The sequence below is a fragment of the Lynx rufus genome, unplaced genomic scaffold (genome assembly GCF_022079265.1).
Source record: "Lynx rufus isolate CCGP_SWC_20201006 ecotype Redwood Valley unplaced genomic scaffold, mLynRuf1.p SCAF_4, whole genome shotgun sequence".
In the NCBI taxonomy this organism is placed as follows: Eukaryota; Metazoa; Chordata; class Mammalia; order Carnivora; family Felidae; genus Lynx; species Lynx rufus.
Window position 1 is genome coordinate 56,605,206 of NW_025814856.1, and position 22,177 is coordinate 56,627,382.

Sequence of the window (22,177 nt, forward strand, 5' to 3'; positions counted from 1 at the left end):
GCGCCTGGGTGGCTCAGTCAGCTAAGCATTCGACTTCGGCTCAGGTCATGATCTCACAGCTTGTGGGTTCGAGCCCCGCGTCAGGCTCTGTGCTGACTGCTCAGAGTCTGGAGCCTGTTTCAGATTCTGTGTCTCCCTCTCTCTCTCTGCCCCTCCCCCGTTCATGCTCTGTCTCTCTCTGTCTCAAAAATAAATAAACGTTAAAAAAAAATTTAAAGAGGATTTAATACCTATCCTTCTCAAATTCTTCCAAAAAAATAGAAATGAAAGGAAAACTTCCAAATTCATTCTACAAGGCCAGCATTACCTTGCTTCCAAAACCAGATGACCCCAATAAAAAGGAGATTTACAGACCAACCTCCCTGATGAACATGGATGAAAAAATTCTCAACAAGATACTAGCAAATTGAATAAACAGTAAATTAAAAGAATTATTCACCATGATCAAGTGGGATTTATTCCTGGGCTGCAGGGCTGGTTCGATATTTGCAAATCAATCAATGTGATATAACCTCATTAATAAAAGAAAGGATAAGAACCATATGATCCTCTCAATAGATGCAGAAAAAGCATTTGACAAAATCCAGCATCCTTTCTTAATTAAAATGTCCATCAAAGTAGGGACTGGTGGAACATACCTCAACATCATAAAGACCATATACAAAAGACCCACAGCTCATATAATCTTCAATGAGGAAAAACTGAGAGCCTTTCCCCTATAGTCAGGAACAAGACAAGGATGTCCACTCTCACCATTACTATTTAATACAGTAGTGAAAGTCTTAGCCTCAGCAATTAGACAACAAAAATAAATAAAAAGCATCCAAATGGGCAAGGAAGAAGTCAAACTTCGACTATTTGCAGATGACATGATACTCTATGTAGAAAACCTGAAACATTCCACCAAAAGATTGCTAGAATACATGAATTCAGCAAAGCTGCATGATATAAAAGTCAATATACAGAAATCTGTTGCATTTCTATACATCAATAACAAAGCAGCAGATGAAGAAACCAAGGAATCAATTCCATCTGCAACTGCACCAAAAACAATTAGGTATCTAGGAATAAACCTAATCACTTATGAATAGGAATTTAGTAGGACTTAGGAATAAATCCAGAACACTTATGAATGAAATTGAAAAGGACACAAAGAAATGGAAAAGCACTCCATGCTCATGGATTGGAAGAACAAACACTGTTAAAATGTCTATACTACCCAAAGCAATCTACACATTTAATACAATCCCCATCAAAATACCACCAGGGTTTCTCACAGAGCTAGAACAAACAATCCTAAAATTTGTGTAGAGCCACAAAAGACCCCAAGGAGCCAAAGCAATCCTAAAAAAGAAAAACAAAAGCATCACAATCGCAGACTTCAAGCTATATCATAAAGCTGTAATCATCAATACAGTATGATACTGGCACAAAAACAGACACTAAGATCAATGAAACAGAATAGAAAACCCAGAAATGGACTGCAACTATATGATCAACTAATCTTCAAAAAAGCAGGAAAGCACATCCAATAGAAAAAAAGACAGTCTCTTCAACAAATGGTGTTGGGAAAACTGGAGACCAACATGCAAAAGAATGAAACTGGACCACTTTCTTACACCATACACAAAAATAAATTCAAAATGGATGAAAGACCTAAATGTGAGACAGAAAACCACCAAAATCCTAGAGGAGAACACAGGCAGCAACCTCTCTGACCTTGGCCATAGCAACTTCTTATGAGACATGCCGCTGGAGGCAAGGGAAACAAAAGAAAAAATGGAAGTATTGGGACCTCATCAAGGTAACAAGTTTCTGCACAGCAAAGGAAACAATCAACAAAACGAAAAGGCAGCCTACAGAGTGGGAGATGATATTTGCAAATGACATATCTGATAAGGGTTAGTATCCAAAATCTATACAGAACTTATCAAACTCAACACCCAAAGAGCAAATAATCCAGTTAAGAAATGGGCAAAAGATATGAATAGACATTTATTCAAAGAAGACATCCAGATGGCTAACAGACACAGGAAAAAATGCTCAACATTACTCATCATCGGGAAAATGCAAGTCAAAACCATGATGAGATACCATATTTGTCAGAATGGCTAAAATTAACAAGAACAAAATGGTGTTGGTGAGGATGTGGAGAAAGGGGAGTACTCTTGCACTGTTGGTGGGAATGCAAATTGGTGCAGCTACTCTGGAGAACAGTATGGAGGTTCCTTAAAAAACTAAAGAGAACCATACAAGAGACCCAGCAATTGCTCTACTGGGTTTTTACCCAAAGGATACAAAAATACAGAATTGAAGGGGTGCATGCACCCCAATGTTTATAAGCAGCATTATCAACAATAGCCATACTACGAAGCCCAAATGTCCATCAACTGATGAATGAATAAAAAAGATGTGGTATACATATACAATGGAATATTAGCCATCAAAAAGAATGAAATCTTGCCATTTGCAACAACATGGATGGAGCTAGAGTGTATTATGCCTTGCAAAATAAGTGAGAGAAAGAGAAATACCATACGATTTCATTCATATGTGGAATTTAAGAAAGAAAATAGATAAACATATGAGACGGGGGGAAGAAAGAGAAGGAAACAAACTGTAAGAGAACTTTCAAAGATAGAGAACTGAGGGTTGTTGGAGGGAGGTGGGTGGGGAGTAGGTTATACAGGTGATAGGTAGCAAGGAGGGCACTAGTTATGATGAGCACTGGTTGTTGTACGTAAGTGATTAATCACTGAATTCTACTCCTGAAACCAATACTGCACTGTTAACTAGAATTTAAATAAAAAAAAAATTTTTTTTTCAACGTTTATTTATTTTTGGGACAGACAGAGACAGAGCATGAACGGGGGAGGGGCAGAGAGAGAGGGAGACACAGAATCGGAAACAGGCTCCAGGCTCTGAGCCATCAGCCCAGAGCCCGACGCGGGGCTCGAACTCACGGACCGCGAGATCGTGACCTGGCTGAAGTTGGACGCTTAACCGACTGCGCCACCCAGGCGCCCCGAATTTAAATAAAAATTTTAAAAGGAAAAAATAATGAAATAATAGCTGGATTTTCCCCAAATTTGGCAAAAGATGTAAGCCTAAAATTTCCATAAACTGAGTGAATCCATAGGATAAACCCAAAGAAATACACACGGAGTCAAACTTCTGAAAACCAGAGACAAAGAAAAAAAAAAAGTTGAAAGCTACAAGTAATAAATGCCACCCAGACTATTGGGAAAGACAGTTGATTTCTTACCAAAAAACCATACAGGTCAAAAGGAAATGGCACAACTTCTTTCAAATGCTCAGCCCCCAATTCTTTTTTTTTTTTTTTAATTTTTTTTTTAAATTTTTTTTCAACGTTTATTTATTTTTGGGACAGAGAGAGACAGAGCATGAACGGGGGAGGGGCAGAGAGAGAGGGAGACACAGATTCGGAAACAGGCTCCAGGCTCTGAGCCATCAGCCCAGAGCCCGACGCGCTCAGCCCCCAATTCTAAATCAAGTGAAGTTTGCCTTCAGGAATAGAGGAGAAATAGACATGCTCAGACAAAGAGAAACTAATAGAATTTGTTGTTATCAGATCTACCCTAAAAAAATTACTAAAGGAATTTCTTGAAACAGAAATATTTTTTTTTAATCTTGGAACATCAAAAAGGAAAAAGAACACTAAAAAGAGCAAACCTATAGATAAATACACTTTTCTTCTCCTCTTGAGTTTTCTAAATTATGTTTGACAATGAATCAAAAAGTATAATATCATCCTGTGGTGTGTATACATATACAATGGAATACTATTCCGCATCAAAAAAGAATGAAATCTTGCCATTTGCAACAATGTGGATGGAGCTAGAGTTTTCACTTATGCTAAGCAAAATAAGTCAAGCAGAGAAAGACAAATATCACATGATTTCACTTATATGGAATTTAAGAAACACAGAGGAACATAGAGTAAAGGAAGGAAAAATAAGATAAAAACAGGGAGGGAGGCAAACCATAGGAGGCTCTTAAATAGAGAACGGACTGGGGATTGTCAGAGGGGAGGTGGAGGGGGGGGATGGGCTAAATGGGTGATGGGCATTAAGGAGAGCCCTTGTTGGGATGAACACTGGGTGTAATACATAAGTGATGAATCACTGGGTTCTACTCCTGAAACCAATACTACACTGTATGTTAACTAACTTGAGTTTTAAAAAATAAATTAAAAAAAAAAAAGGTATAACATCATCTGATGTGGTTCTCAGCCTATGTAGAGGAAATATTTAAGACAATTGTAAATGAGATAGGGTAAACAGATTTGATGAAAGGTAAGGTTTCTACATTTCACTCAAACTGGAAATATGTTGACACCAGTAGGCTGTGATAAGCTAGGTATGCATAATGTAATTCCTGTAGTAACCACTAAAAACCTATATAAAGAGATGCATTCAAAAATGCTTAGATAATCAAAATAGAGTTCTAGAAAGCTTTCAAATAACCCACCAGAAGGCAAGAAAACAAAGAAACAGAAAGCAAATATTAAAATGGCAGACCTAATCTCTAAAATATCAATAATTACACTAAATGTAAATGGTCTAAATAAACCAATTAGAAGAGCTAGTGAATTTTTAAAAAAAAAAACTGCACTAAATGCAAGGGCATTATGCTGAAGCAGGGGAGTGTATCTCAAAATGTCATATACTGGATGTTTCCATTTATATAACTGTTCGTTTCCCAGGGCTGCCATAATAAATTACCACAAACTGGGTGGTTTAGCACAACAGAAATTCATTGTCTCACCGTTCTGGAGGCTACAAGTGCAAAATCATGGTGTCAAGAAGGCCATGCTCCCTCTAAAGATGCTAAGGAAAGATTCTTCCCGGTCTCCTCCAGTTTCTGGTAGCCTGACACACTTCCTGGCTTGTGACAGCATAACTCTACTCTTCACATAGCATTCTCCCTATATCTCTTCATATAGTCTTACCTCTATGTCTCTACATCCAAATTTTATAAGGACAGCAGTCATATTGGATTAGGGCCCATCCTCAAGACCTCATTTTAACTTGATTACCTCTGTAAAGGCCCAATTTCCAAATAAAGTCACATTCTGAGTTGCTAGCAGTTAGGTGTTCAACATATCTTTTTGAGGGAACACAATTCAACCCACAAAAATAACATTCTCAAATTGACAAAATTATAGAGATGGAAAACATGTTAGTGGTTAGGGGTGGTGGGAGGTTAAGAAGTGGTTGTGACCATAAAGGGATAGCATGAGAGATCTTTGTGGTGATATAGTAATTCTGTATCTTGAGTGCAATGACAGTTACATAAATCTACACAAAAGATAAAATGGCATAGAACTACACACACATTTATCAATATCTTGATTTTGATATTACACTATAGTTATATAAGATATAACCACTGGGAAAAAACTGGACGGGGTACCTGGATGATAGTTGGTTAGCATCTAACTTCACCTCAGGTCATGATCTCACAATTCATGGGTTCAAGCCCCACATCAGGCTCTGTGCTGACAGCTCAGAGCCTGGAGCCTGCTTCAGATTCTGTGTCTCCCTCTCTCTCTGCCCTTCCCCCACTCGTTCTCTCCCTCCCTCTCTCTCTCTCAAAAATAAATAATAAACATGAAAAAAACTGGGCAAAGGCTACATAGGATCTCTCTATACTACGGTTGTAACTTCATCTGAACTTTTATTTCAAAATAAAAGTATAATACACAGATGTGGATATGCCCAAGCTAAGATACATAATTAATCAGTTTCAGAAGACAAGAAGAAGATTCTAAGTTAAAAACAACAACAACAACAACACACATTCAGGGGCACCTGGGTGGCTCAGCCGGTTGAGTGTCTGACTTTGGCTCAGGTCATGATCTCACAGTCTGTGAGTTCGAGCCCCATATCGGGCTCTGTGCTGACAGCTCAGAGCCTGGAGTCTGCTTCAGATTCTGTGTCTTCCTCTCTCTCTGCCCCTCCCTGGCTCATGCTCTGTCTCTTTCTCTCTGTCAAAACTAAATAAATATTAAAAAAAAAAACACATTCAAAGCACATACAAAGGTTCAAATGGAACATAAAAGATGGCAGAACAATGCCTTCAAAACTCTGAAGGAAAATTAGAATTCTATGCCTAGCTAAACTATAAATCAAGTGTAAGGGTAGAATAAAGATATTTTCAGAACATGAGACCTCAAAACAATCACCTCTCATTAACCTGTTCTCAAGAATCTACAGGAAGATGTCTTCCAGCAGCAAAACCAGAAAGCAAACAAATCAAGAGGAAGACAGAATCCAGGAAACAAGGATCCCACCAAGAAAGGAAAAAGGGAACTCCCAGGATAAACATCAGTGCTAAACCTGGTTGGTTCAAAATGAGTGAGCATCTAGGTGAGTGCTGTTACTGTATTCACGAAGCCTGGCGGGTGGGATCTGAAGGGAGGATCACTACCTGCACTTGAAAGACACCTGTGGTGCAGCGGGGAGACATCAAGAGTTGGTAGCTCTTAATCCCAGGAACCTAATCTCTCTCATATCTTGCTATGAGATCCTAAATGATTATACATCTCACATAAGGTCATGGTGGGGAAGTAGAGATGACACGGACAACTGGATGGGAAAAAGAGCTCTCAAGTCCGTTTTTCTGGCTCACTCTTACCTCTAGTTCATGGATTGGCACAGGTTGTGATGGAAGGCAGGAAACACACTTGATCTTTATGGTCAAAGGGTTTAAATCCTGCTTTTGCTCCTCAGTCATGATAGGAACTTCTGTTTTAAAACTCAAATAACAATCTAAAATGCTGGCAGACTTCCAACAGCCACAACTCGTGACAGTTTGCCATCCTAGGAGGGACATACACAGAGCATTAGACTGTTACTCTTGAAAGCCCCACCACAAATACAGAAGGATCGGGCAACCTGACAAAAGCCAATGATAAATCGCAACTAAAAGAAGAAAACTTAAAAGAAAAAAAAAGCGAATTGGCAAACACCTACAGGCAGCATAGTATATGTCAGTTTCTCAAACTGAGGTCCCATAGGTCTCCTAAGAGAATTTACTTGTTGTGATTTAATCTTGATCATCACCTTGTAATATCAGCATTTCCTGAATCATCTACAGGAATACCAATGTTTGGGTACCTTCAAGCAGTCTCATGTACTTGGTCTGGGATGTAGCCTCCACACTAGGGTTTTTAAAAACTTCTCAGGCTGGGGCGCCCGAGTGGCTCAGTCGGTTGAGCGACCGACTTCGGCTCAGGTCATTATCTTGCCGTTTGTGGGTTCGAGCCTCGCGTCAGGCTCTGTGCTGACTGCTTGGAGCCTGGAGCCTGCATCAGGTTCTGTGTCTCCCTCTCTCTCTGCCCCTCCCCCACTCACTGTCTCTCAAAAATGAGTAAGTGTTAAAATAAATAAATAAATAAATAACTTCTCAGGCCATTTGTGACTGCTGAAATTTAAACTTAAATATAATTTAAAACACAGTTCCTTCGGGGCGCCTGGGTGGCGCAGTCGGTTAAGCGTCCGACTTCAGCCAGGTCACGATCTCGCGGTCCGTGAGTTCGAGCCCCGCGTCGGGCTCTGGGCTGATGGCTCAGAGCCTGGAGCCTGTTTCCGATTCTGTGTCTCCCTCTCTCTCTGCCCCTCCCCCGTTCATGCTCTGTCTCTCTCTGTCCCAAAAATAAATAAACGTTGAAAAAAAAAAAATTAAAACACAGTTCCTTCATCACACAAGTCACATTGCAAATGTTCAAGTGGCCACGTGTAGCTAGGAGCCACTGGCCTGGACACCACGGATACAGAACATTTCCATCAGTGCAGAAAACTCCACTAGAGAGTGCTGCTCCAGGCAATTATTTTAGAACACAACACATAATGTCAGTGTCTCTGTTACAGGGCCCAGTGGTGCCACTTTCACTGTCGCAGTCCAGTGAGAAGAGCCTAGATGCTGACGTAGAATATAACTGGTACCTGATCAAGCATGGCGCCCCTTCCCCAATGGCTGCGCGATGGCGCAACTAGGGAAAAGGGTGGGTGAACTGAGCCACCGCGTGGCACACGGGTAGCAGTGAGAATATGTTCTTGCAAAAGGCGTCCCTACATTTTACCAGGTGGAGACATACCGGGGTGGGGGGCGAGGGGAGGGGAAGAGGGAAATCCTCCAATTTAACAAGCAGAGAGGCCTAGGCTTAAATCCTGGATTCGATTCTCAGCAGTCATGAGAGGTACAAGCATAGGTTCTTTGAGGCTTCATGTCCTCATGAGCAAAACAGGCACAGATCCCAGCTTTCTTGGTCAAGAGGGTCAAGAGGGCTCATATATGTGAAGGTGCTGGGGATACCACCCAGCATACAGTGGGTGCTCAAAAAAATCAGTTCTATTCCTTTCACGACACTTGTAAATGCGTTTCCAGGGCACACAAAAACCCGGTCAGTCACACTCAGAAAGAGGAGTCACTTCCAGGAGTCCCTGGGTGGCTCAGTCATTTAGGCTTCTGACTTGGGCTCAGATCACGATCTCACGGTGTGTGAGTGCGAGCCCCGCATCGTCTCTCTACTGTCAGCACAGAGCCCTTTTCAGACCCTCTGTCTCCATCTCTCGCCGCCCCTCCCCCTCCTCAAAAATAAACAAACGTTAAAAAAAAAAAAAAAACAAAGAGTAAAGAAAGAAAAGAGTAGTCACTTCCAAAACAAGTTATGGGCCCAGCGTGTCTGGCCATGTGCACAGGCCGTGAGCGTGGGGCCGTGTGCAGCTCCAGGGGAGCAGCCCTCAGTGCTCCCATATCTCTCTTTTCAACAGAGCTGACTCATTAAGGCCATAACTAATTATGATTTGTGTTCTAGAACTTTGCAAGCCTCTTCGTAGAAAAAGACTGCCCAGTTTAGAGGAAATCTCCCGTGCAAACATGCACTCAAATCATCATTCAGAAATTTAGGGCAGGGAGAGCCATAATTCCAGGGTAGGGTTTCCCAACCTCAAAACCACAGACACTTGAGGACAGAGAGTTCTCTGTTGTGGGGACCGTCCTGTGTATCGTGGGGCAGTTAGTAGCAACCCTCTAATGCTCTGCTCCCACCTGTGACAACCAAAATACATTCTCACATTGTGGGGGGTGGAGTGGGGGGAGGCACACGTGCCCAAGCCGAGGAGAGAAAAGGAGCGGGGGAATGAACGCCACACAGTGTGTGCACCGAAACGGCCAGACCTGAGCCTGCATTCATGCCATTTGCTCCTGAGAACAGCCCTGTGTGGCCACCATAATGTCTGCTTTGTAGATAGAGAAACCGAGGTCCAGAAATGGTGAGACACCATCCGAGGTCTCCTGGCCCATAAGTGGCAGAACCCATGTCCAAGCCAGTCCTGCCTGGCTACACTTGGCCCCTCCACTATGCAATAATAGAAAGTAAAGAGCTCATTCCAAACACAGAATCTTCTAGAATCTTAATGTGTTACTAGCCAACCAGCATTTATCACTCAGGGATGCAAAGCCTATGGCCTAATTTGAAATTGAAGATGATTACCAAAAATTATCATGCTGGTCTTGGAATAGTCTTATGCTATTATTTTATGGCAAAAACAAACATATAGGGGCACCTGGGTGGCTCAGTCGGTTAAGCATTCAGCTTCAGTTCAGGTCATGATCTCACAGTTCCTGAGTTCAAGCCCCATGTCAGGCTCTGTGCTGACAGCTCAGAGCCAGGAGCCTGCTTTGGATTCTGTGTCCCCTCCTCTCTCTGCCCCTCCTCCATTAACACACTCTCTCTCTCTCAAAAATAAATAAATGTTAAAAAAAATTTTTTTTAAATAACTAAAAGTAAAAACTAAAAAGTTAAAGGTATTTCCTCAAACTGTATCAATATCAACCCAAGAGCTTGTGAGAAATGATTTTCCAGTCACTCGACACTGACTTTAGGAGGTAAAACCCCAAGCAGCTGCAAAGGTGGGTTCCATCCCAAGACGGAAGCCTAAATTTCTGCAGATTGGCCAGTAGAGGGCGCACATTTACCCTGATAGCCAAAAAAAAATTTACAATGAATTAGTCTCGAAAATTACCTTCTCTAAAAGAGAAGGGTTTCCCCCCATATACTATTTCAGAAACGAAGTCACATAATGTTACCCAAAATATATTCTGAGCTTTCCATGAGCACAACCTATGGATATAACATGCCTACTATTTATTATTTAAGCCAGAGAAAGCCTCATTTCTGAATTGTGGTAGATCTTACAAAGCAGAAGAATGAAACCCCTGTCCTGCCACTGAGCTCTGTGACCTCAAGTAGGTTGCTCTGACTTCTCTGAGTTTTGGTCCCTCACAGAATAAAGGAGAGCGAGCCCAACACCACAGCTACAAGTTCACTGGGAGGATCAGAGTTTGCCATGAGCAGTAAATGATGGGCCAGGAATACTGGTTCCTTTTCCTCATTTCCTTTACTAGATGTTTTTGTAAAACTCTGCAGGAAGGCGTTTATAAAAAGCAGCATCCTATTTAGAAAACAAAATCAGGGCAGTTATTCTCACAGGTTTCTTTGGACTTCGGAATCAGACCTGAGTTCCAATCCTGGCCTCGCCTTTACTTGCTGGTGTGATCTTGGACAACCCAGCTGACCTCTCTGCGCCTCTTTTTCCTCCTCTAATGGAGACACCTCCATTTTGCTGAAATGGCTGTGAGTATGGAAGTAGGTGGCAGAGGAGAGGCTTGGTCAATGCAAGCATCCTGTTTATGGACATTCTAGCCACGTGGGACCAGACAACTAAGAACTGCTGGGAACAGGTGTAACTACCTGCGAGGAGCGGCATCAGCACCAGTTCGGTAGAGAAAGCTCCGTGCTTCCAATTTCCTGCCCCCTTGGAGTCACTGTCTTCCGCTCGAGATTTCTTCTTTCTCTTCTGGCTCTTCTTTTTCACCTCTGACTCTTTCCTTTTACCTGTAAAATCAAAGGAAGGAAATCAGTGTTAAGAGGAGCACGTATCCAAGCTACCATATATGAATTCTTACACGTTGCAGAGATTCGGAAAGGTTTTGGAACAGGGGCGCCTGGGTGGCTCAGTTGGTTAAGCATCAACTTCAGCTCGGGTTGTGATCTCGCAGTTCATGGGTTTGAGCCCCGCATCGGGCTCTGTGCTGACAGCTCAGAGCCTGGAGCCTGCTTTGGATTCTGTGTCCCCCTTTCTCTCTGCCCCTCCTGCACTCATATTCTGTCTCTCTCTCAAAAATAAATAAACATTAAAGAAAGAAAGAAAGAAAGAAAGAAAGAAAGAAAGAAAGAAAGAAAGAAAGAAAGGTAGGTAGGTAGGTAGGTTCTGGAAGATCCTTGAAGGCAGAGGCTGTCCTTGGTGCTGCCGTTCCCCAGCAACCAGAAGAGGTGTCTAAATGTAGATAGCAGACCAGTTATCAGTTACACTCAGGAAGAATGTGACCTCCTAGACTCTCCTACCCAAGAACGTGGTCAGAAGGGGGCTAAGAATGGATGATGACCACAGCACCATCACATACCAAAGTTCTCCCCCAAGTCAGCCCTTAACCACAGTGTAGGGTTGAGGTTTGGGCTTCGGAGTTGAACCACCAAAGTTCCAGAACCAGGTCTCCCCCTCCGTAACCACTCTGAGCCTCGATCTGTAGAATCTGTAGAATGGGAGCTATAGTGTTTACCCTGTAGGGTGTTGAGAAGAGGAAATGAGCAAAGGTACATAAAATACTCAGCTCTGTGCCAAGCTCAGATCCAGGGATTAAAAAGGAGACAATAAGACATATATTTCTATGGTAATTAAAACCATGAGCTATTTGTTCCTTGATATAACGACCAAGGGAACAGAACTTAGAAAGCCCAGAAATACATCTGCTAGCATAGAGCGACTTGATAGATGCCAGAGGTGGCATTTCAGATCGCAGGAAAGGATGGATCAGTCGATTAATTATATTGACTATCCATTCGGAGGCAGATGAAATTATCAGGCATCTCATGCCATATGCAAAATGAATTGCAGACTAATGATAGAAAACAAAAACTTCAAACTCATTTGGAGAATACAGAGAAGACTCTATTGACAGCTGGATGAGAAATGATTTTATTTTTTTTTCCAATGTTTATTCATTTTTGAAACAGAGAGACAGAGTAGAGTGTGAGCAGGGGAGGGGCAGAGAGAGAGGGAGAACCAGAATCCGAAGCAGGCTCCAGGGTCTGAGCCGTCAGCACAGAGCCCAACGCAGGGCTCAAACTCACAGACAGTGAGATCGTGACCTGAGCCGAAGTTGGCCACTTAACCAATTGTACCACCCAGGCACCCCAAGGAAGGATTTCTTAAACATTACCAAAAGTACAAACTAGAAAGGAATAGTCAAATAAAGGGTGTGCAAAACAAAACAGCACACATAAAGTAACAGGGTAAATTGCAGACTGCGGGCTGTGATGTTTATAGTGCATGTAACTGACAATGCATAATTATCCAGAAGATGTCAGAAATAAAGCTTACCCATCGCTAGGAAAAAAATATAAAACCCAACAGAAAAATAAGCAAAGAAATCACAATAGCCAAATCACATAAGACGGTGACCAAATAGGCACATGAGATGTTCTCAACCCCACTGGGAATCAGGAAATAAGGCCCTGAGTGCACCAAGCACGGCTGATGACATGGAAAAACTGGAATTCTCAGGACTTCTGTCCAGAGAGCAAACTGGTACCACCCAGAGAGTAATAAACCTGAATACCTCCTGAGGAGGTCAACGTGCATTTCCCATGCCCTGTGATCCCTCTGGGCAAATGCCCTAGACTCTCTGGCACGGGCACATGGAGACCTACCCAAGAGTGCTCGCTGTCAAAGCACTGGTGACAGCAGGAAACTGGAAACAACTCAAATGTCCCTCAGTGGGGACTGCATGGGTGAAGGATGGCACGTCCATCTAACGGGGTATTCTACAGAAGTTCCAAGGAAGGAGCTGGACTTAGGTACATGGACTAGAATATCTCAAAAATCAAGCTGAATGCAAACAGCAAGCTGCAGGAAGATATGTACAGTATGAAATCATTTCTGTGACTCACAAAAATAAAAATCAATTACAATGTTGTATGAATGTGTCAGAAAGAAAGGGGTGGCAGGGAAGGGTAACACCAATTTATCTGCAGGACAGGGTATGCTTCTTAAAAGCACAGGGTGTAAAGGAGACAAACTCTATCTGTAAACTTTTCTTTCTCAAGAAAGCTGTGGTTGTATTTTACTGTGTACTTTTACAAAGTAAAAAGGAGGGTGTGAAAAGCTCATTAAAATGCTTAAAGAATATTTTTCAAAAGCAAGGCTGTTAAGGGGCACCTGGGTGGCTCAGTAGATTAAGTGGCCAACCCTTGATTTTGGCTCAGGTCATGATCTCATGGTTCATGGGATCAAGCCCCATATCAGGTTCTGCATTAACAACATGGAGCCTGCTTGTGATTCTCTCTCCCCCTCTCTCTCTGCCCCTCCCCTGCCCATAGGAGGGCTCTCTCACACTCTCTCAAAATAAATAAATAAATATATTTTCTTAAAAAGCAACTCTCTTTAGGGGCGCCTGGGTGGCTCAGCTGGTTAGGCACCCGACTTCAGCTCAGGTCATGATCTCACGGCTCGTGAGTTCAAGACCTGCATCAGGCTCAGAGCCTGGAGCCTGCTTTGGATTCTGTTTCTCCCTCTCCCTCTGCCCCTCCCTGCTCTGTCTCTCAAAAATGAATAAATGTTAAAAAAAAATTTTTTTTTTGAGCAAGCCTCTTTAATCTGAAAAAGAGAAAACTCAGAGTTGAAGGTGTTCCGATGTGAAAGTGTTGACTAGACTTTTAGGGCCTTAAAAATAGGAACATGAACAACTGTGTTTCTGACGCCTGGCAGAGAGCCGACTCAAGCAGCCACTTCTTCCCCCAGCTTCAGAGTGTTGAATGCGAACCAGGAAAAGCAGATTAATTGATAGAGAGTTAAGGAAATGATCTGTAGCAGTTACAGCTGAACAAACAGGAAGTAGGCCATCCCAGAAGTAGCAAGTGCATCAGCTCTAGAATATTCCACCTCATACTGGAAACCCAACTGCTTACTGAAAAACTGGTGAGGAGAACAAGGTCAAGAATGAACAGGTCCACTTAGTGGCTTCTGACAACACTTTGCCTCTTGTCTGTCACTAAGATTACAAGCATCTGCATGAGCAGTTCCTATAACCTAGAATGCTATTTCCCTTATTCCACCATAAGAAGCAAATAACTTATCTTCCAAGATTATTTCCATAACCCCAACTCTTTTGTGCTTCCCCAACATGCCTACCTACCCTACCACAGCATCTATCACATAGGACTATCATTATTTATTAGAAAGTCTCCATCAACATTAGAGATTTTCATGCTTCCTATGTTCATGACACCATGAGTCAGGAGCACAGAAACATTGGTGGAGTGGAAAAGGGATGCAGTGTGGATGGGTGGGATCACGCAGGTAACTGAATGGGATGAGGTCGGTTGGAATGGATGGATGGGGTGGTAGGGATGGCTGGTTGAGGTGAGATAGAATGGGGTAAGTTGAATGTGTATGTAGTATTCTTTTACTTTTGAGTCACATTTGGTCAGATATCAAAGAATCTTTCTGAAGTATTCTGAATTTAAAATATTTCATAATCCCGGGTGCCTGGTTGGCTCAGTCAGTTGAGCATTCGACTCTTGATTTTGGCTCAGGTCATGATCCCAGGGTCGTGGGATCGAGCCCCATGTTGGGCTCCATACTGGGCATGAAGCCTGCTTAAGATTTTCTCTCTCTCCCTCTCCTTCTGCCCCTCCTCCCACTCATGTGCACTCACTCTCTAAAATATGTAAAAAAAAGAAATATTTCATAATTCTTCCTAGTTACGTTATAAAATTCCAAAATCCCATCCTAACTTACTTTGAAATTTTTGCTTTTCTACTATGTTTGTTAAACTGCTAAATGATCTCTCCATTAATTCCTTCATCTCCATCCCAGGTGCTGTCTCCAAATAAACAGTTGGTTCTCTTGAAGTACTCCATCTAGAAAATTCACAAAGAGAAAAATAAATGAAGGTGAAAAAAATCAGGGACCAGACCTAAGAATCTATTTACTGGACCAAATGTGAGCAGATTTTTTAAAATGACACTGTATTTCTCTAACCAATGCTTCATAAATTTCATTGTGCATATGAATCACCTGAAAATGCTGTTAAATAAAAGTCAGGTTAGGGTTCAGTAAGCCTGGAGTGGACCTGACATTCTACATTTTTAACAGGTTCCCGGGAATGCTGATGCTGTTGCTCTGCAGACCACACTTGTACTATCAATTTCTAACCAACCAGAGACATTAAGGAAAATATTATATTTTTTATAAAAGCACCCAAACTCTAAAAACATCCAGGAACTCGCTTACAGGAATTATCCAACATCTATAGGAAGAAAAATTTTTTAACTCTATTAAAAATCATAAAGAAGGAACTGAATTGGGTGAAAAGGTATACCATGATCATGGACAGGAGAACTTCTCAATGTAAAAATGTCAATTCTTCCCAAATTAACGCATAAATTCAATGCAAAAAAACCAATTTTTTAAAAATCAAGATTCTGTAAAAATTTTTTAAAATGTTTTTATTTACTTTTGAGAGACAGAACGAGTGGGGAAAGGGCAGAGAGAGAGGGAGATGCAGAATCTGAAGCAGGCTCGAGGCTCTGAGCTGTCAGCACAGAGCCCGCCCGATGCAGGGCTCGAACTCACGAGCTGTGATACCATGACCTGAGCCAAAGTCGGATGCTCAACCAACTGAGCCACAGAAGCGCCCCCAAAAATTGATTTTTTTTAATGACATGGTCTCTTGGGTTCTCCCCATCCTATTCTCTCAAGCCACCAGCTGGGCCTCCACCCTGGTCCCCACAGCATCCAAGGAATCTCCTTCTCCATATCCTTCTTAGGCTCCAAGAGCAACTGCACTCAGCAGGAAAGGCTGTGGACTTGGTGATCCAAAGGTATGGGATGGGGTCCTGGCTTTACCAACACTCCCAAGATTCCAAAGAATTCCAATTTTAAAGCTTTGTGCAAATTGCTTTACCACCACTCTGTTAGCTTGTGAAGACAATGGAGATAGTAATACCACCTCACAGAGTGACCATGATGAGGATTAAGTGAGATAAACTACACATGCAAAAGTACAGTACATGTTTACACTCATAAACACAACCATTCCTTTCTCTATTCCTTTAATTTCACCTGGATTGTATGAGTTCTGACTTAACTGAAGTTACTAAAACCCACATAACTCTTGGCGAGAGTTTATAGGGCCAGTACAAGAGGGGGTTCCACTCCCACTCCCCAAAATAACATGGGTCCATCCTTACCGAACTGTGCCAAGATCATCCATTCGGAGTGCCTTTTCATATTCCTCAGAGCTCTTGGAAAAAGTTTCAGGCTCTGCTGAGTGAGAATCGGATAATATTTATTAGTAAATGGACTTCTTGTCCCATTCTAGTTCATTAAGAAATGAGGGCCCTTGACCCATTTTGCAATGCCAGTCACCAGACAGAGGGCTTGGTGTGTGGTGAGCATTCCATAAAAAGATTAGTTAATAATGAATGAGTAAATGAGTGAATGTAATTGTAAATAATTACAGTTATTTGGACAAATGGAGGCAAGACAAGGCCTCCGATTTCTTATATAACATGCCATGGAGGGGGGGAGAAAGAAAGTCTATTCAGTTGTCTGCTTCAGCACCATTTACATCAGAGAATACTGAAAACACTTCCAAGACCCCCAAGTTTCCACCTACAGGGAACGATTAAGAAACGTATAGTGCCTCCAGCAGCTGATATATTATGTAGTCACCACAAATGGAGTTTATGCAAAGTTCTTAAGTAAACAGGAAAGTGCATGTGGTGACAGGTTAATCTCAGAATACAAAATTCAGAATCCGGAACAACCTCATCTAGGCAAAAGAAAAAAAAAAACAACTTACAACAAAGGTATTTGCCATAATATAATAACCAAAATATCACACTGCTTGTTCCTGGTGATGGAATTATAGACTGTTTTCCCTGCTTGTTTTGTACTTTTCTATATTCACTGAATTTTCTTTAAAAAAAAAAAAAACCCACAAGTGTAACTCCTACAGTTAGAAAAATTGTATAAGTCACAAAATAAACAAAAATAAAACAAAGAAAAAGGATCAACAACAGAAAGTGACTCCTGCCCTGAGAGCATTGTTTGCTTCAAGGGCGAAGCAGCACCAGCAGGAGTTGCTGATACACATGAAGGGTACCAGTGCACATGCACAGTACCAGCAACACCCATCCACCTCGTTCTCTGCCATCGCCCTTCACTCAGTTTGTCCACGGAGGTCATCTCCACTCACCATGCGAAGGCTTTATGTGTTTTCCTGCCTTTTCTGCTTTTTCTGGTGCATGCTCCTGGTTCCACTCCTTTCTGATGTGTGCGTCCTCTTCACACAATCTTCTCTGACTTAAAACCAAATTTTTCACTTCCTCTAGAATGCAGGAGGAGAATCATTGACTCAGTCAATCAGAAATACTTACTGAACACCTTCTGTGCATACGGCACTCTCCTAGTGCTGCAGATGGGGCAGTGGACAAGACAGGCAGGACCCCTGTCTTCCAGCAGCAGTTGCCTACGGGGCTCCTTCAAAATACCAGGTAATTCAAACTTCAACTGGCAATGACTTCTTCCAAATAAGACCATTAAGGATTTGACTTGTGTTGGTCCATTTAATCATCACATTTCACTTGAAGGCACTTCCACTTGCCCTACTTTACAGATGGGGAATATGACACTTAATGGTAACTTTCCTGTGATCACAGAGCTGGCACTTATTAAGCCAGAGCTACCCTCAGGGCTCAGGGCATCGAGCTAAGGAGATGGGTCCTCTGTTTTTCACTTCTATCAATACAGGACTCTGCAGAAACGTAGCAGTAACCAACACGTATAGAATAATGAATGAGCAGAGGGAGCAAATGAATGAATGGAGATAATGGAAGCTACGAGAAAGAGGTGAAATGGGGTGCCTGGGTGGCTCAGTTGATTAAGCATCCAACTTCGGCAAAGGTCATGATCCCCCCATGGTTGGTGGGTTGGAGTCCCGCCATCGGGCTCCAGCTCAGAGCCTGGGACCTGCTTCGGATTTCTGTGTCTCCTTCTCTCTCTGCCCCTTCCCCCACTCACGCTCGCTCTCTCTCTCTCTCTCTCTCTCTCTCTCAAAAATAAATATACATTAATTTTTTTTTTTTTTTGGTTGTCACAACAGGGAGACTATTGGCATCTATCAGGTCAAGGTCCCAGGACAGTCCCCACGGAATGATCTGGGCCAAAATGCCAACAGCACCGAGGGCAAGAAACCCCAGATAAAAGTGAAAGATGAACAGTCGGAAATGCCCCTCCCCCCCACCCCATGTCAGACCGGCTCCTCAAGAAGGCAGGCTGGAAACCCAGAGAAAGGAGAGGCTTTCCAGTCACAAACAGAATGGGTTCTGATTGCGGCACTGCCTTGCCCTTCAAGCAGGTGTGGGTCTTCTTTGCTCCCTGTAAAATGGGGACAACTGTACTTGTCTGCAGCCACCACCATCAGTGCTCTAGACCGTACTCCGACCAATCTCAGACGCACACTGCCGCGACGTTTCAAAGTCTCTAAAAACTGGATGCATCTTATGATTACCGCCACAGAGTTTAACTGGTAGCATTTTAGGATGCTAAATGCTCATTTATTTATTTTGATAGAGAGAGGGAGCACAAGCGGGGGAGGAGCAGAGAGGGGGGAGAGAGAGAATCTCAGGTTCTGTACTGCCAGAGCGTAGAGCCCGTTCACAGGGCTTGATCCCACCAACTGTGAGATCACGACCTGAGCCGAAATCAAGAATCAAACGCTTAACCGACTGAGCCACTCAGGCGCCCTAGTTTTTAAATTCTTTATAGACAACACACACCCTCTTTATTGCGGGGTGGGGGGCACTCCCATCATCCTGCCTCAGGGGCATATAACCACCGGAAGTAGTAAGCTGCCCAAGGTCAACATGGAGACAGGTTGAAGTCAGCTATCTGACTTCAAAGCCTGGATCTTTCCACTCTCCTGGCTCTCTCCTTGGAGATGAGCTCAAAAGGACACTTTCTGGTCCTTGAGAGAATATTCACCCAAGTAAGAATCTAGAAGGTCTATACGAAAATGTTAACATGGTTGTCTCAGGGGTGTGGGACTTTTAAGTTTTCTCTTTTGTTTCTTGGTGTCGTGTGTGTGTGTGTGTGTGTGTGTGTGTGTGTGTGTGGTCAGGGAACACCCATTACTTGGCCAGAAGACAGACCAGTGGGGACTGCACAGGTCACGCTGCCTGGGGACAGGAAGTCCAGAAATGCGGCAGAGGTGGAGGTGGGGACCGTGTACATGCAAAACAGATGCTGTCCACCCTCCGACACAGCTCCGCCGGGCGGTACTCCCAAGCTTGTCCACAAAGTAACATGTTCCCCGAAGTAAATGATGGAACACTGGCTTTTATCCTGTAAACACTGAGAGGCCACACGCCTGTAGAAACGTTTCAAATAAAACACAAACACCCGACTTACCAAAAGATCCTGCGTCTTCTGAATATGCAGGAGTCTTTAACCGATAATACCTGACTTTTCTTGAAACTTTGTCCTTGGTGTCCCAGACCTTCAAGGTGATTTTGTGAACATTTATTTTCTTTAGTAATTCCTTCGTCATGTTGATGTTGAAAGTCTGGGTCCATGACACCCAGATTTTGTCCCCTTCCTGCCATGGCCTCACCGTCTGTGTAAAAGAACACCAAGGGGTTTGAAGCGTGCAAGGCTGGGAGGCTTAGAGCCCACGACTACCCATCCCTGCCAGCCTTGCCCTTCCGGGGACCAAAGCCCGGTGCTGCTCTCCACCTGTCTGCCTTCTGGGCCCGGCCCTCCCTCAGCTCCCACCCCACATCAGGAAATGGGTGTCCCGGCCTGGGCCCTGTCACACCTCTGGGTTCCTCGGGAACCCAGAATCAAAGCAATTACCTGCAAATAGCACCCTCTCTAGTGACTTCGAAGCACTGACCCACAGCCAGGCCTCGGGCAGGAGGGTGGGTGTGTGCGCGGGCAAGCAGGTGTGCACACACATGGGTACCCAAAAAAGAAATCGCAAGAGGGGCAAAAACTTTTAAGACACCAAAGAAGCTACCTGACAAAGATACCTAAATAGAAAGTCAGGTAACTGGTATTATTAGGTCAGTGAGGATTCTCATTCAGTAGGGCTGGGGTGGGAACTTAATATCCTGCATTTCTAGCAAGCTCCAGGGAAGCAAGCACCCTTGGTACAGTATTAGACTATATGTGAGGTGCACATGCATACACACACACACCTTTACTCCTGAATCCAGGAACAATTTGGCCACCGTTGGAAACACCACCATGTCAATCTTTTTAGGCTCTCCATCATCCGGCAGAAGGAAATACTCCATGTGGTAGTAACAGCGAGCCCTGGAAGCATGCTTGTCCATTCGAAAGTGTTTCCTATGTTTTTCAATAAAACATGTATGTTTTCCTCTATGACCTAGGAGACACGATTTCAGGAGTCTTGGTTGAACCTCACACGAGAAAGCAGACCGCACCCTGCAGTGCCCTGGAAGCAAGGAAGAGCCTCTGAAAGGGAGTGTCTCCTTAAATGTTTCACCTGCCTGCTTTGCCTGCCTCACGGCGGTCTTGGCAGTGAAAAAGTTCGAGTCACCAAGACCGTAGGTCAATTCTAAACATGGTATATACATCTAACCAAATAGCATCCAGAGTATCTGAGGCAACAATGGATAGAACTACAAAGGAGAAGCCGAAATTAATCTTCTACCGGGGGCGGGGCGGGGGAGACCAAGTAGGAAAAAAAAAAAAAAAATATATATATATATATATATATATATATATATATATATATATATATATATATATATATCTCACTCAAAACATGGAGTTCTTTTCTCTGCCCCTAATCTTGGGGTTCAACCATGTGACTGGCTTTGGCCAAGAAAATGCTAGCAGGTGGGAGGTGCTCAAAGACTTGAAGAGTTCTTGGATGTCCGGGCTTGCCCCCTTGGTGTGCCTGTGCCTTCCCATAATGAGAATGTGTCTGGCTAGCCCCCATGTCCCGGAGGAGGGTGAGAGGGGCACGAAGGGGTGAGAGGGGCACGAAGCAGAGCAGAGCCACTACAGGGAGACCCGCCTGGACCCGCCCACCTGCTCATCCAGAACGAGGGATTCCTGTTCGAAGCCCCCGACTTGTGGAGTTGTTTGGGTTTGTGACACAGCATTTGTGCGGTAAAAACCAACTGATGCACCGATACACCCAGAGAGCTGGATCCCATGCATCTGAGAATCTGTATTTTCAACAAGGAATTAGGTGATACACAACCAGTTGAGGGGAACCAATGCCTTCACCTCTTCCCCATGTTCTCATCTGCAAAAAGTAGAAATAATACCACCTACCTCTTAGGGTTATTGAGAAGATTAAGCACGTGAAGCCCATGTAACCGCTTACTTGCTGGCCCACTGTGGGCCCCTGAAATTGCAGCTGCTTTTCTGATCCCTGCTGCTGGCATTGGCCACATCACTTGGGGAAGCCAACAGAGGGAGCTCAGGGGCCCCAAACTTCTGGGGGCAGGTCATTGGCGCACCCCTTTCTGCAGAGGGTGTTGGGACTCTGCCCTAGCACTTACCAGCAGTCACCGGGAAGGCCAGTGAGATGACGAACTTGCAGGGGACAGCCTGGGGCACATCAGACTGGAAGCTGTCGGCAGGCCCATGTGAGGACTTGCTACGCGGGTGGTCAGAATCCAACTCCAGGGCTTGTGTTCTGACCTTCAGGTACTCCTCCGTGTCCCACTCACTGCCAGACTGGTAAAAGCTGCCCATGGAGGACATGGGCCCCATGCTCGCCCTGTCCTCATCTTCCCACTCCCAGGCGTGCAGGGACATTCCGCAGAGCACCCACAGGCCCGGCACTCCTGGCTGGAAGACGATGAAGGCACTGCTGTCACCACCCTCTGTTCCCCGGAGGCAAGCCCTGCCTCTTTCAGGATTACCCACCCTTCCTCTCCTTCCCTTCCTTTCCCTTGTCCTGTCTGGGGTGAACGGCCAAGGCCTGGAATACCGCCTGGCCCACAGTAGGCGTGCAACAGTGAGTCACAGAGAATGACGGC

The 22,177-nt window shown here is 43.7% G+C and overlaps 1 protein-coding gene across 1 annotated transcript in view; it reads right to left on the minus strand.

Annotated features, from left to right (window-relative positions):
- Positions 1–21,953, minus strand: part of CFAP92 (cilia and flagella associated protein 92 (putative)) — a 71,317-nt gene extending 49,364 nt beyond the window's left edge. Inside the window, 8 exon segments of the mRNA XM_047095828.1 lie at positions 6,661–6,845; positions 10,781–10,924; positions 14,889–15,010; positions 16,343–16,461; positions 17,369–17,484; positions 19,557–19,770; positions 20,354–20,544; positions 21,695–21,953. Of these exon segments, the coding sequence (XP_046951784.1) occupies positions 6,661–6,845; positions 10,781–10,924; positions 14,889–15,010; positions 16,343–16,461; positions 17,369–17,484; positions 19,557–19,770; positions 20,354–20,544; positions 21,695–21,953 (1,350 nt within the window).
- Positions 21,954–22,177: the final 224 nt, after the last annotated feature.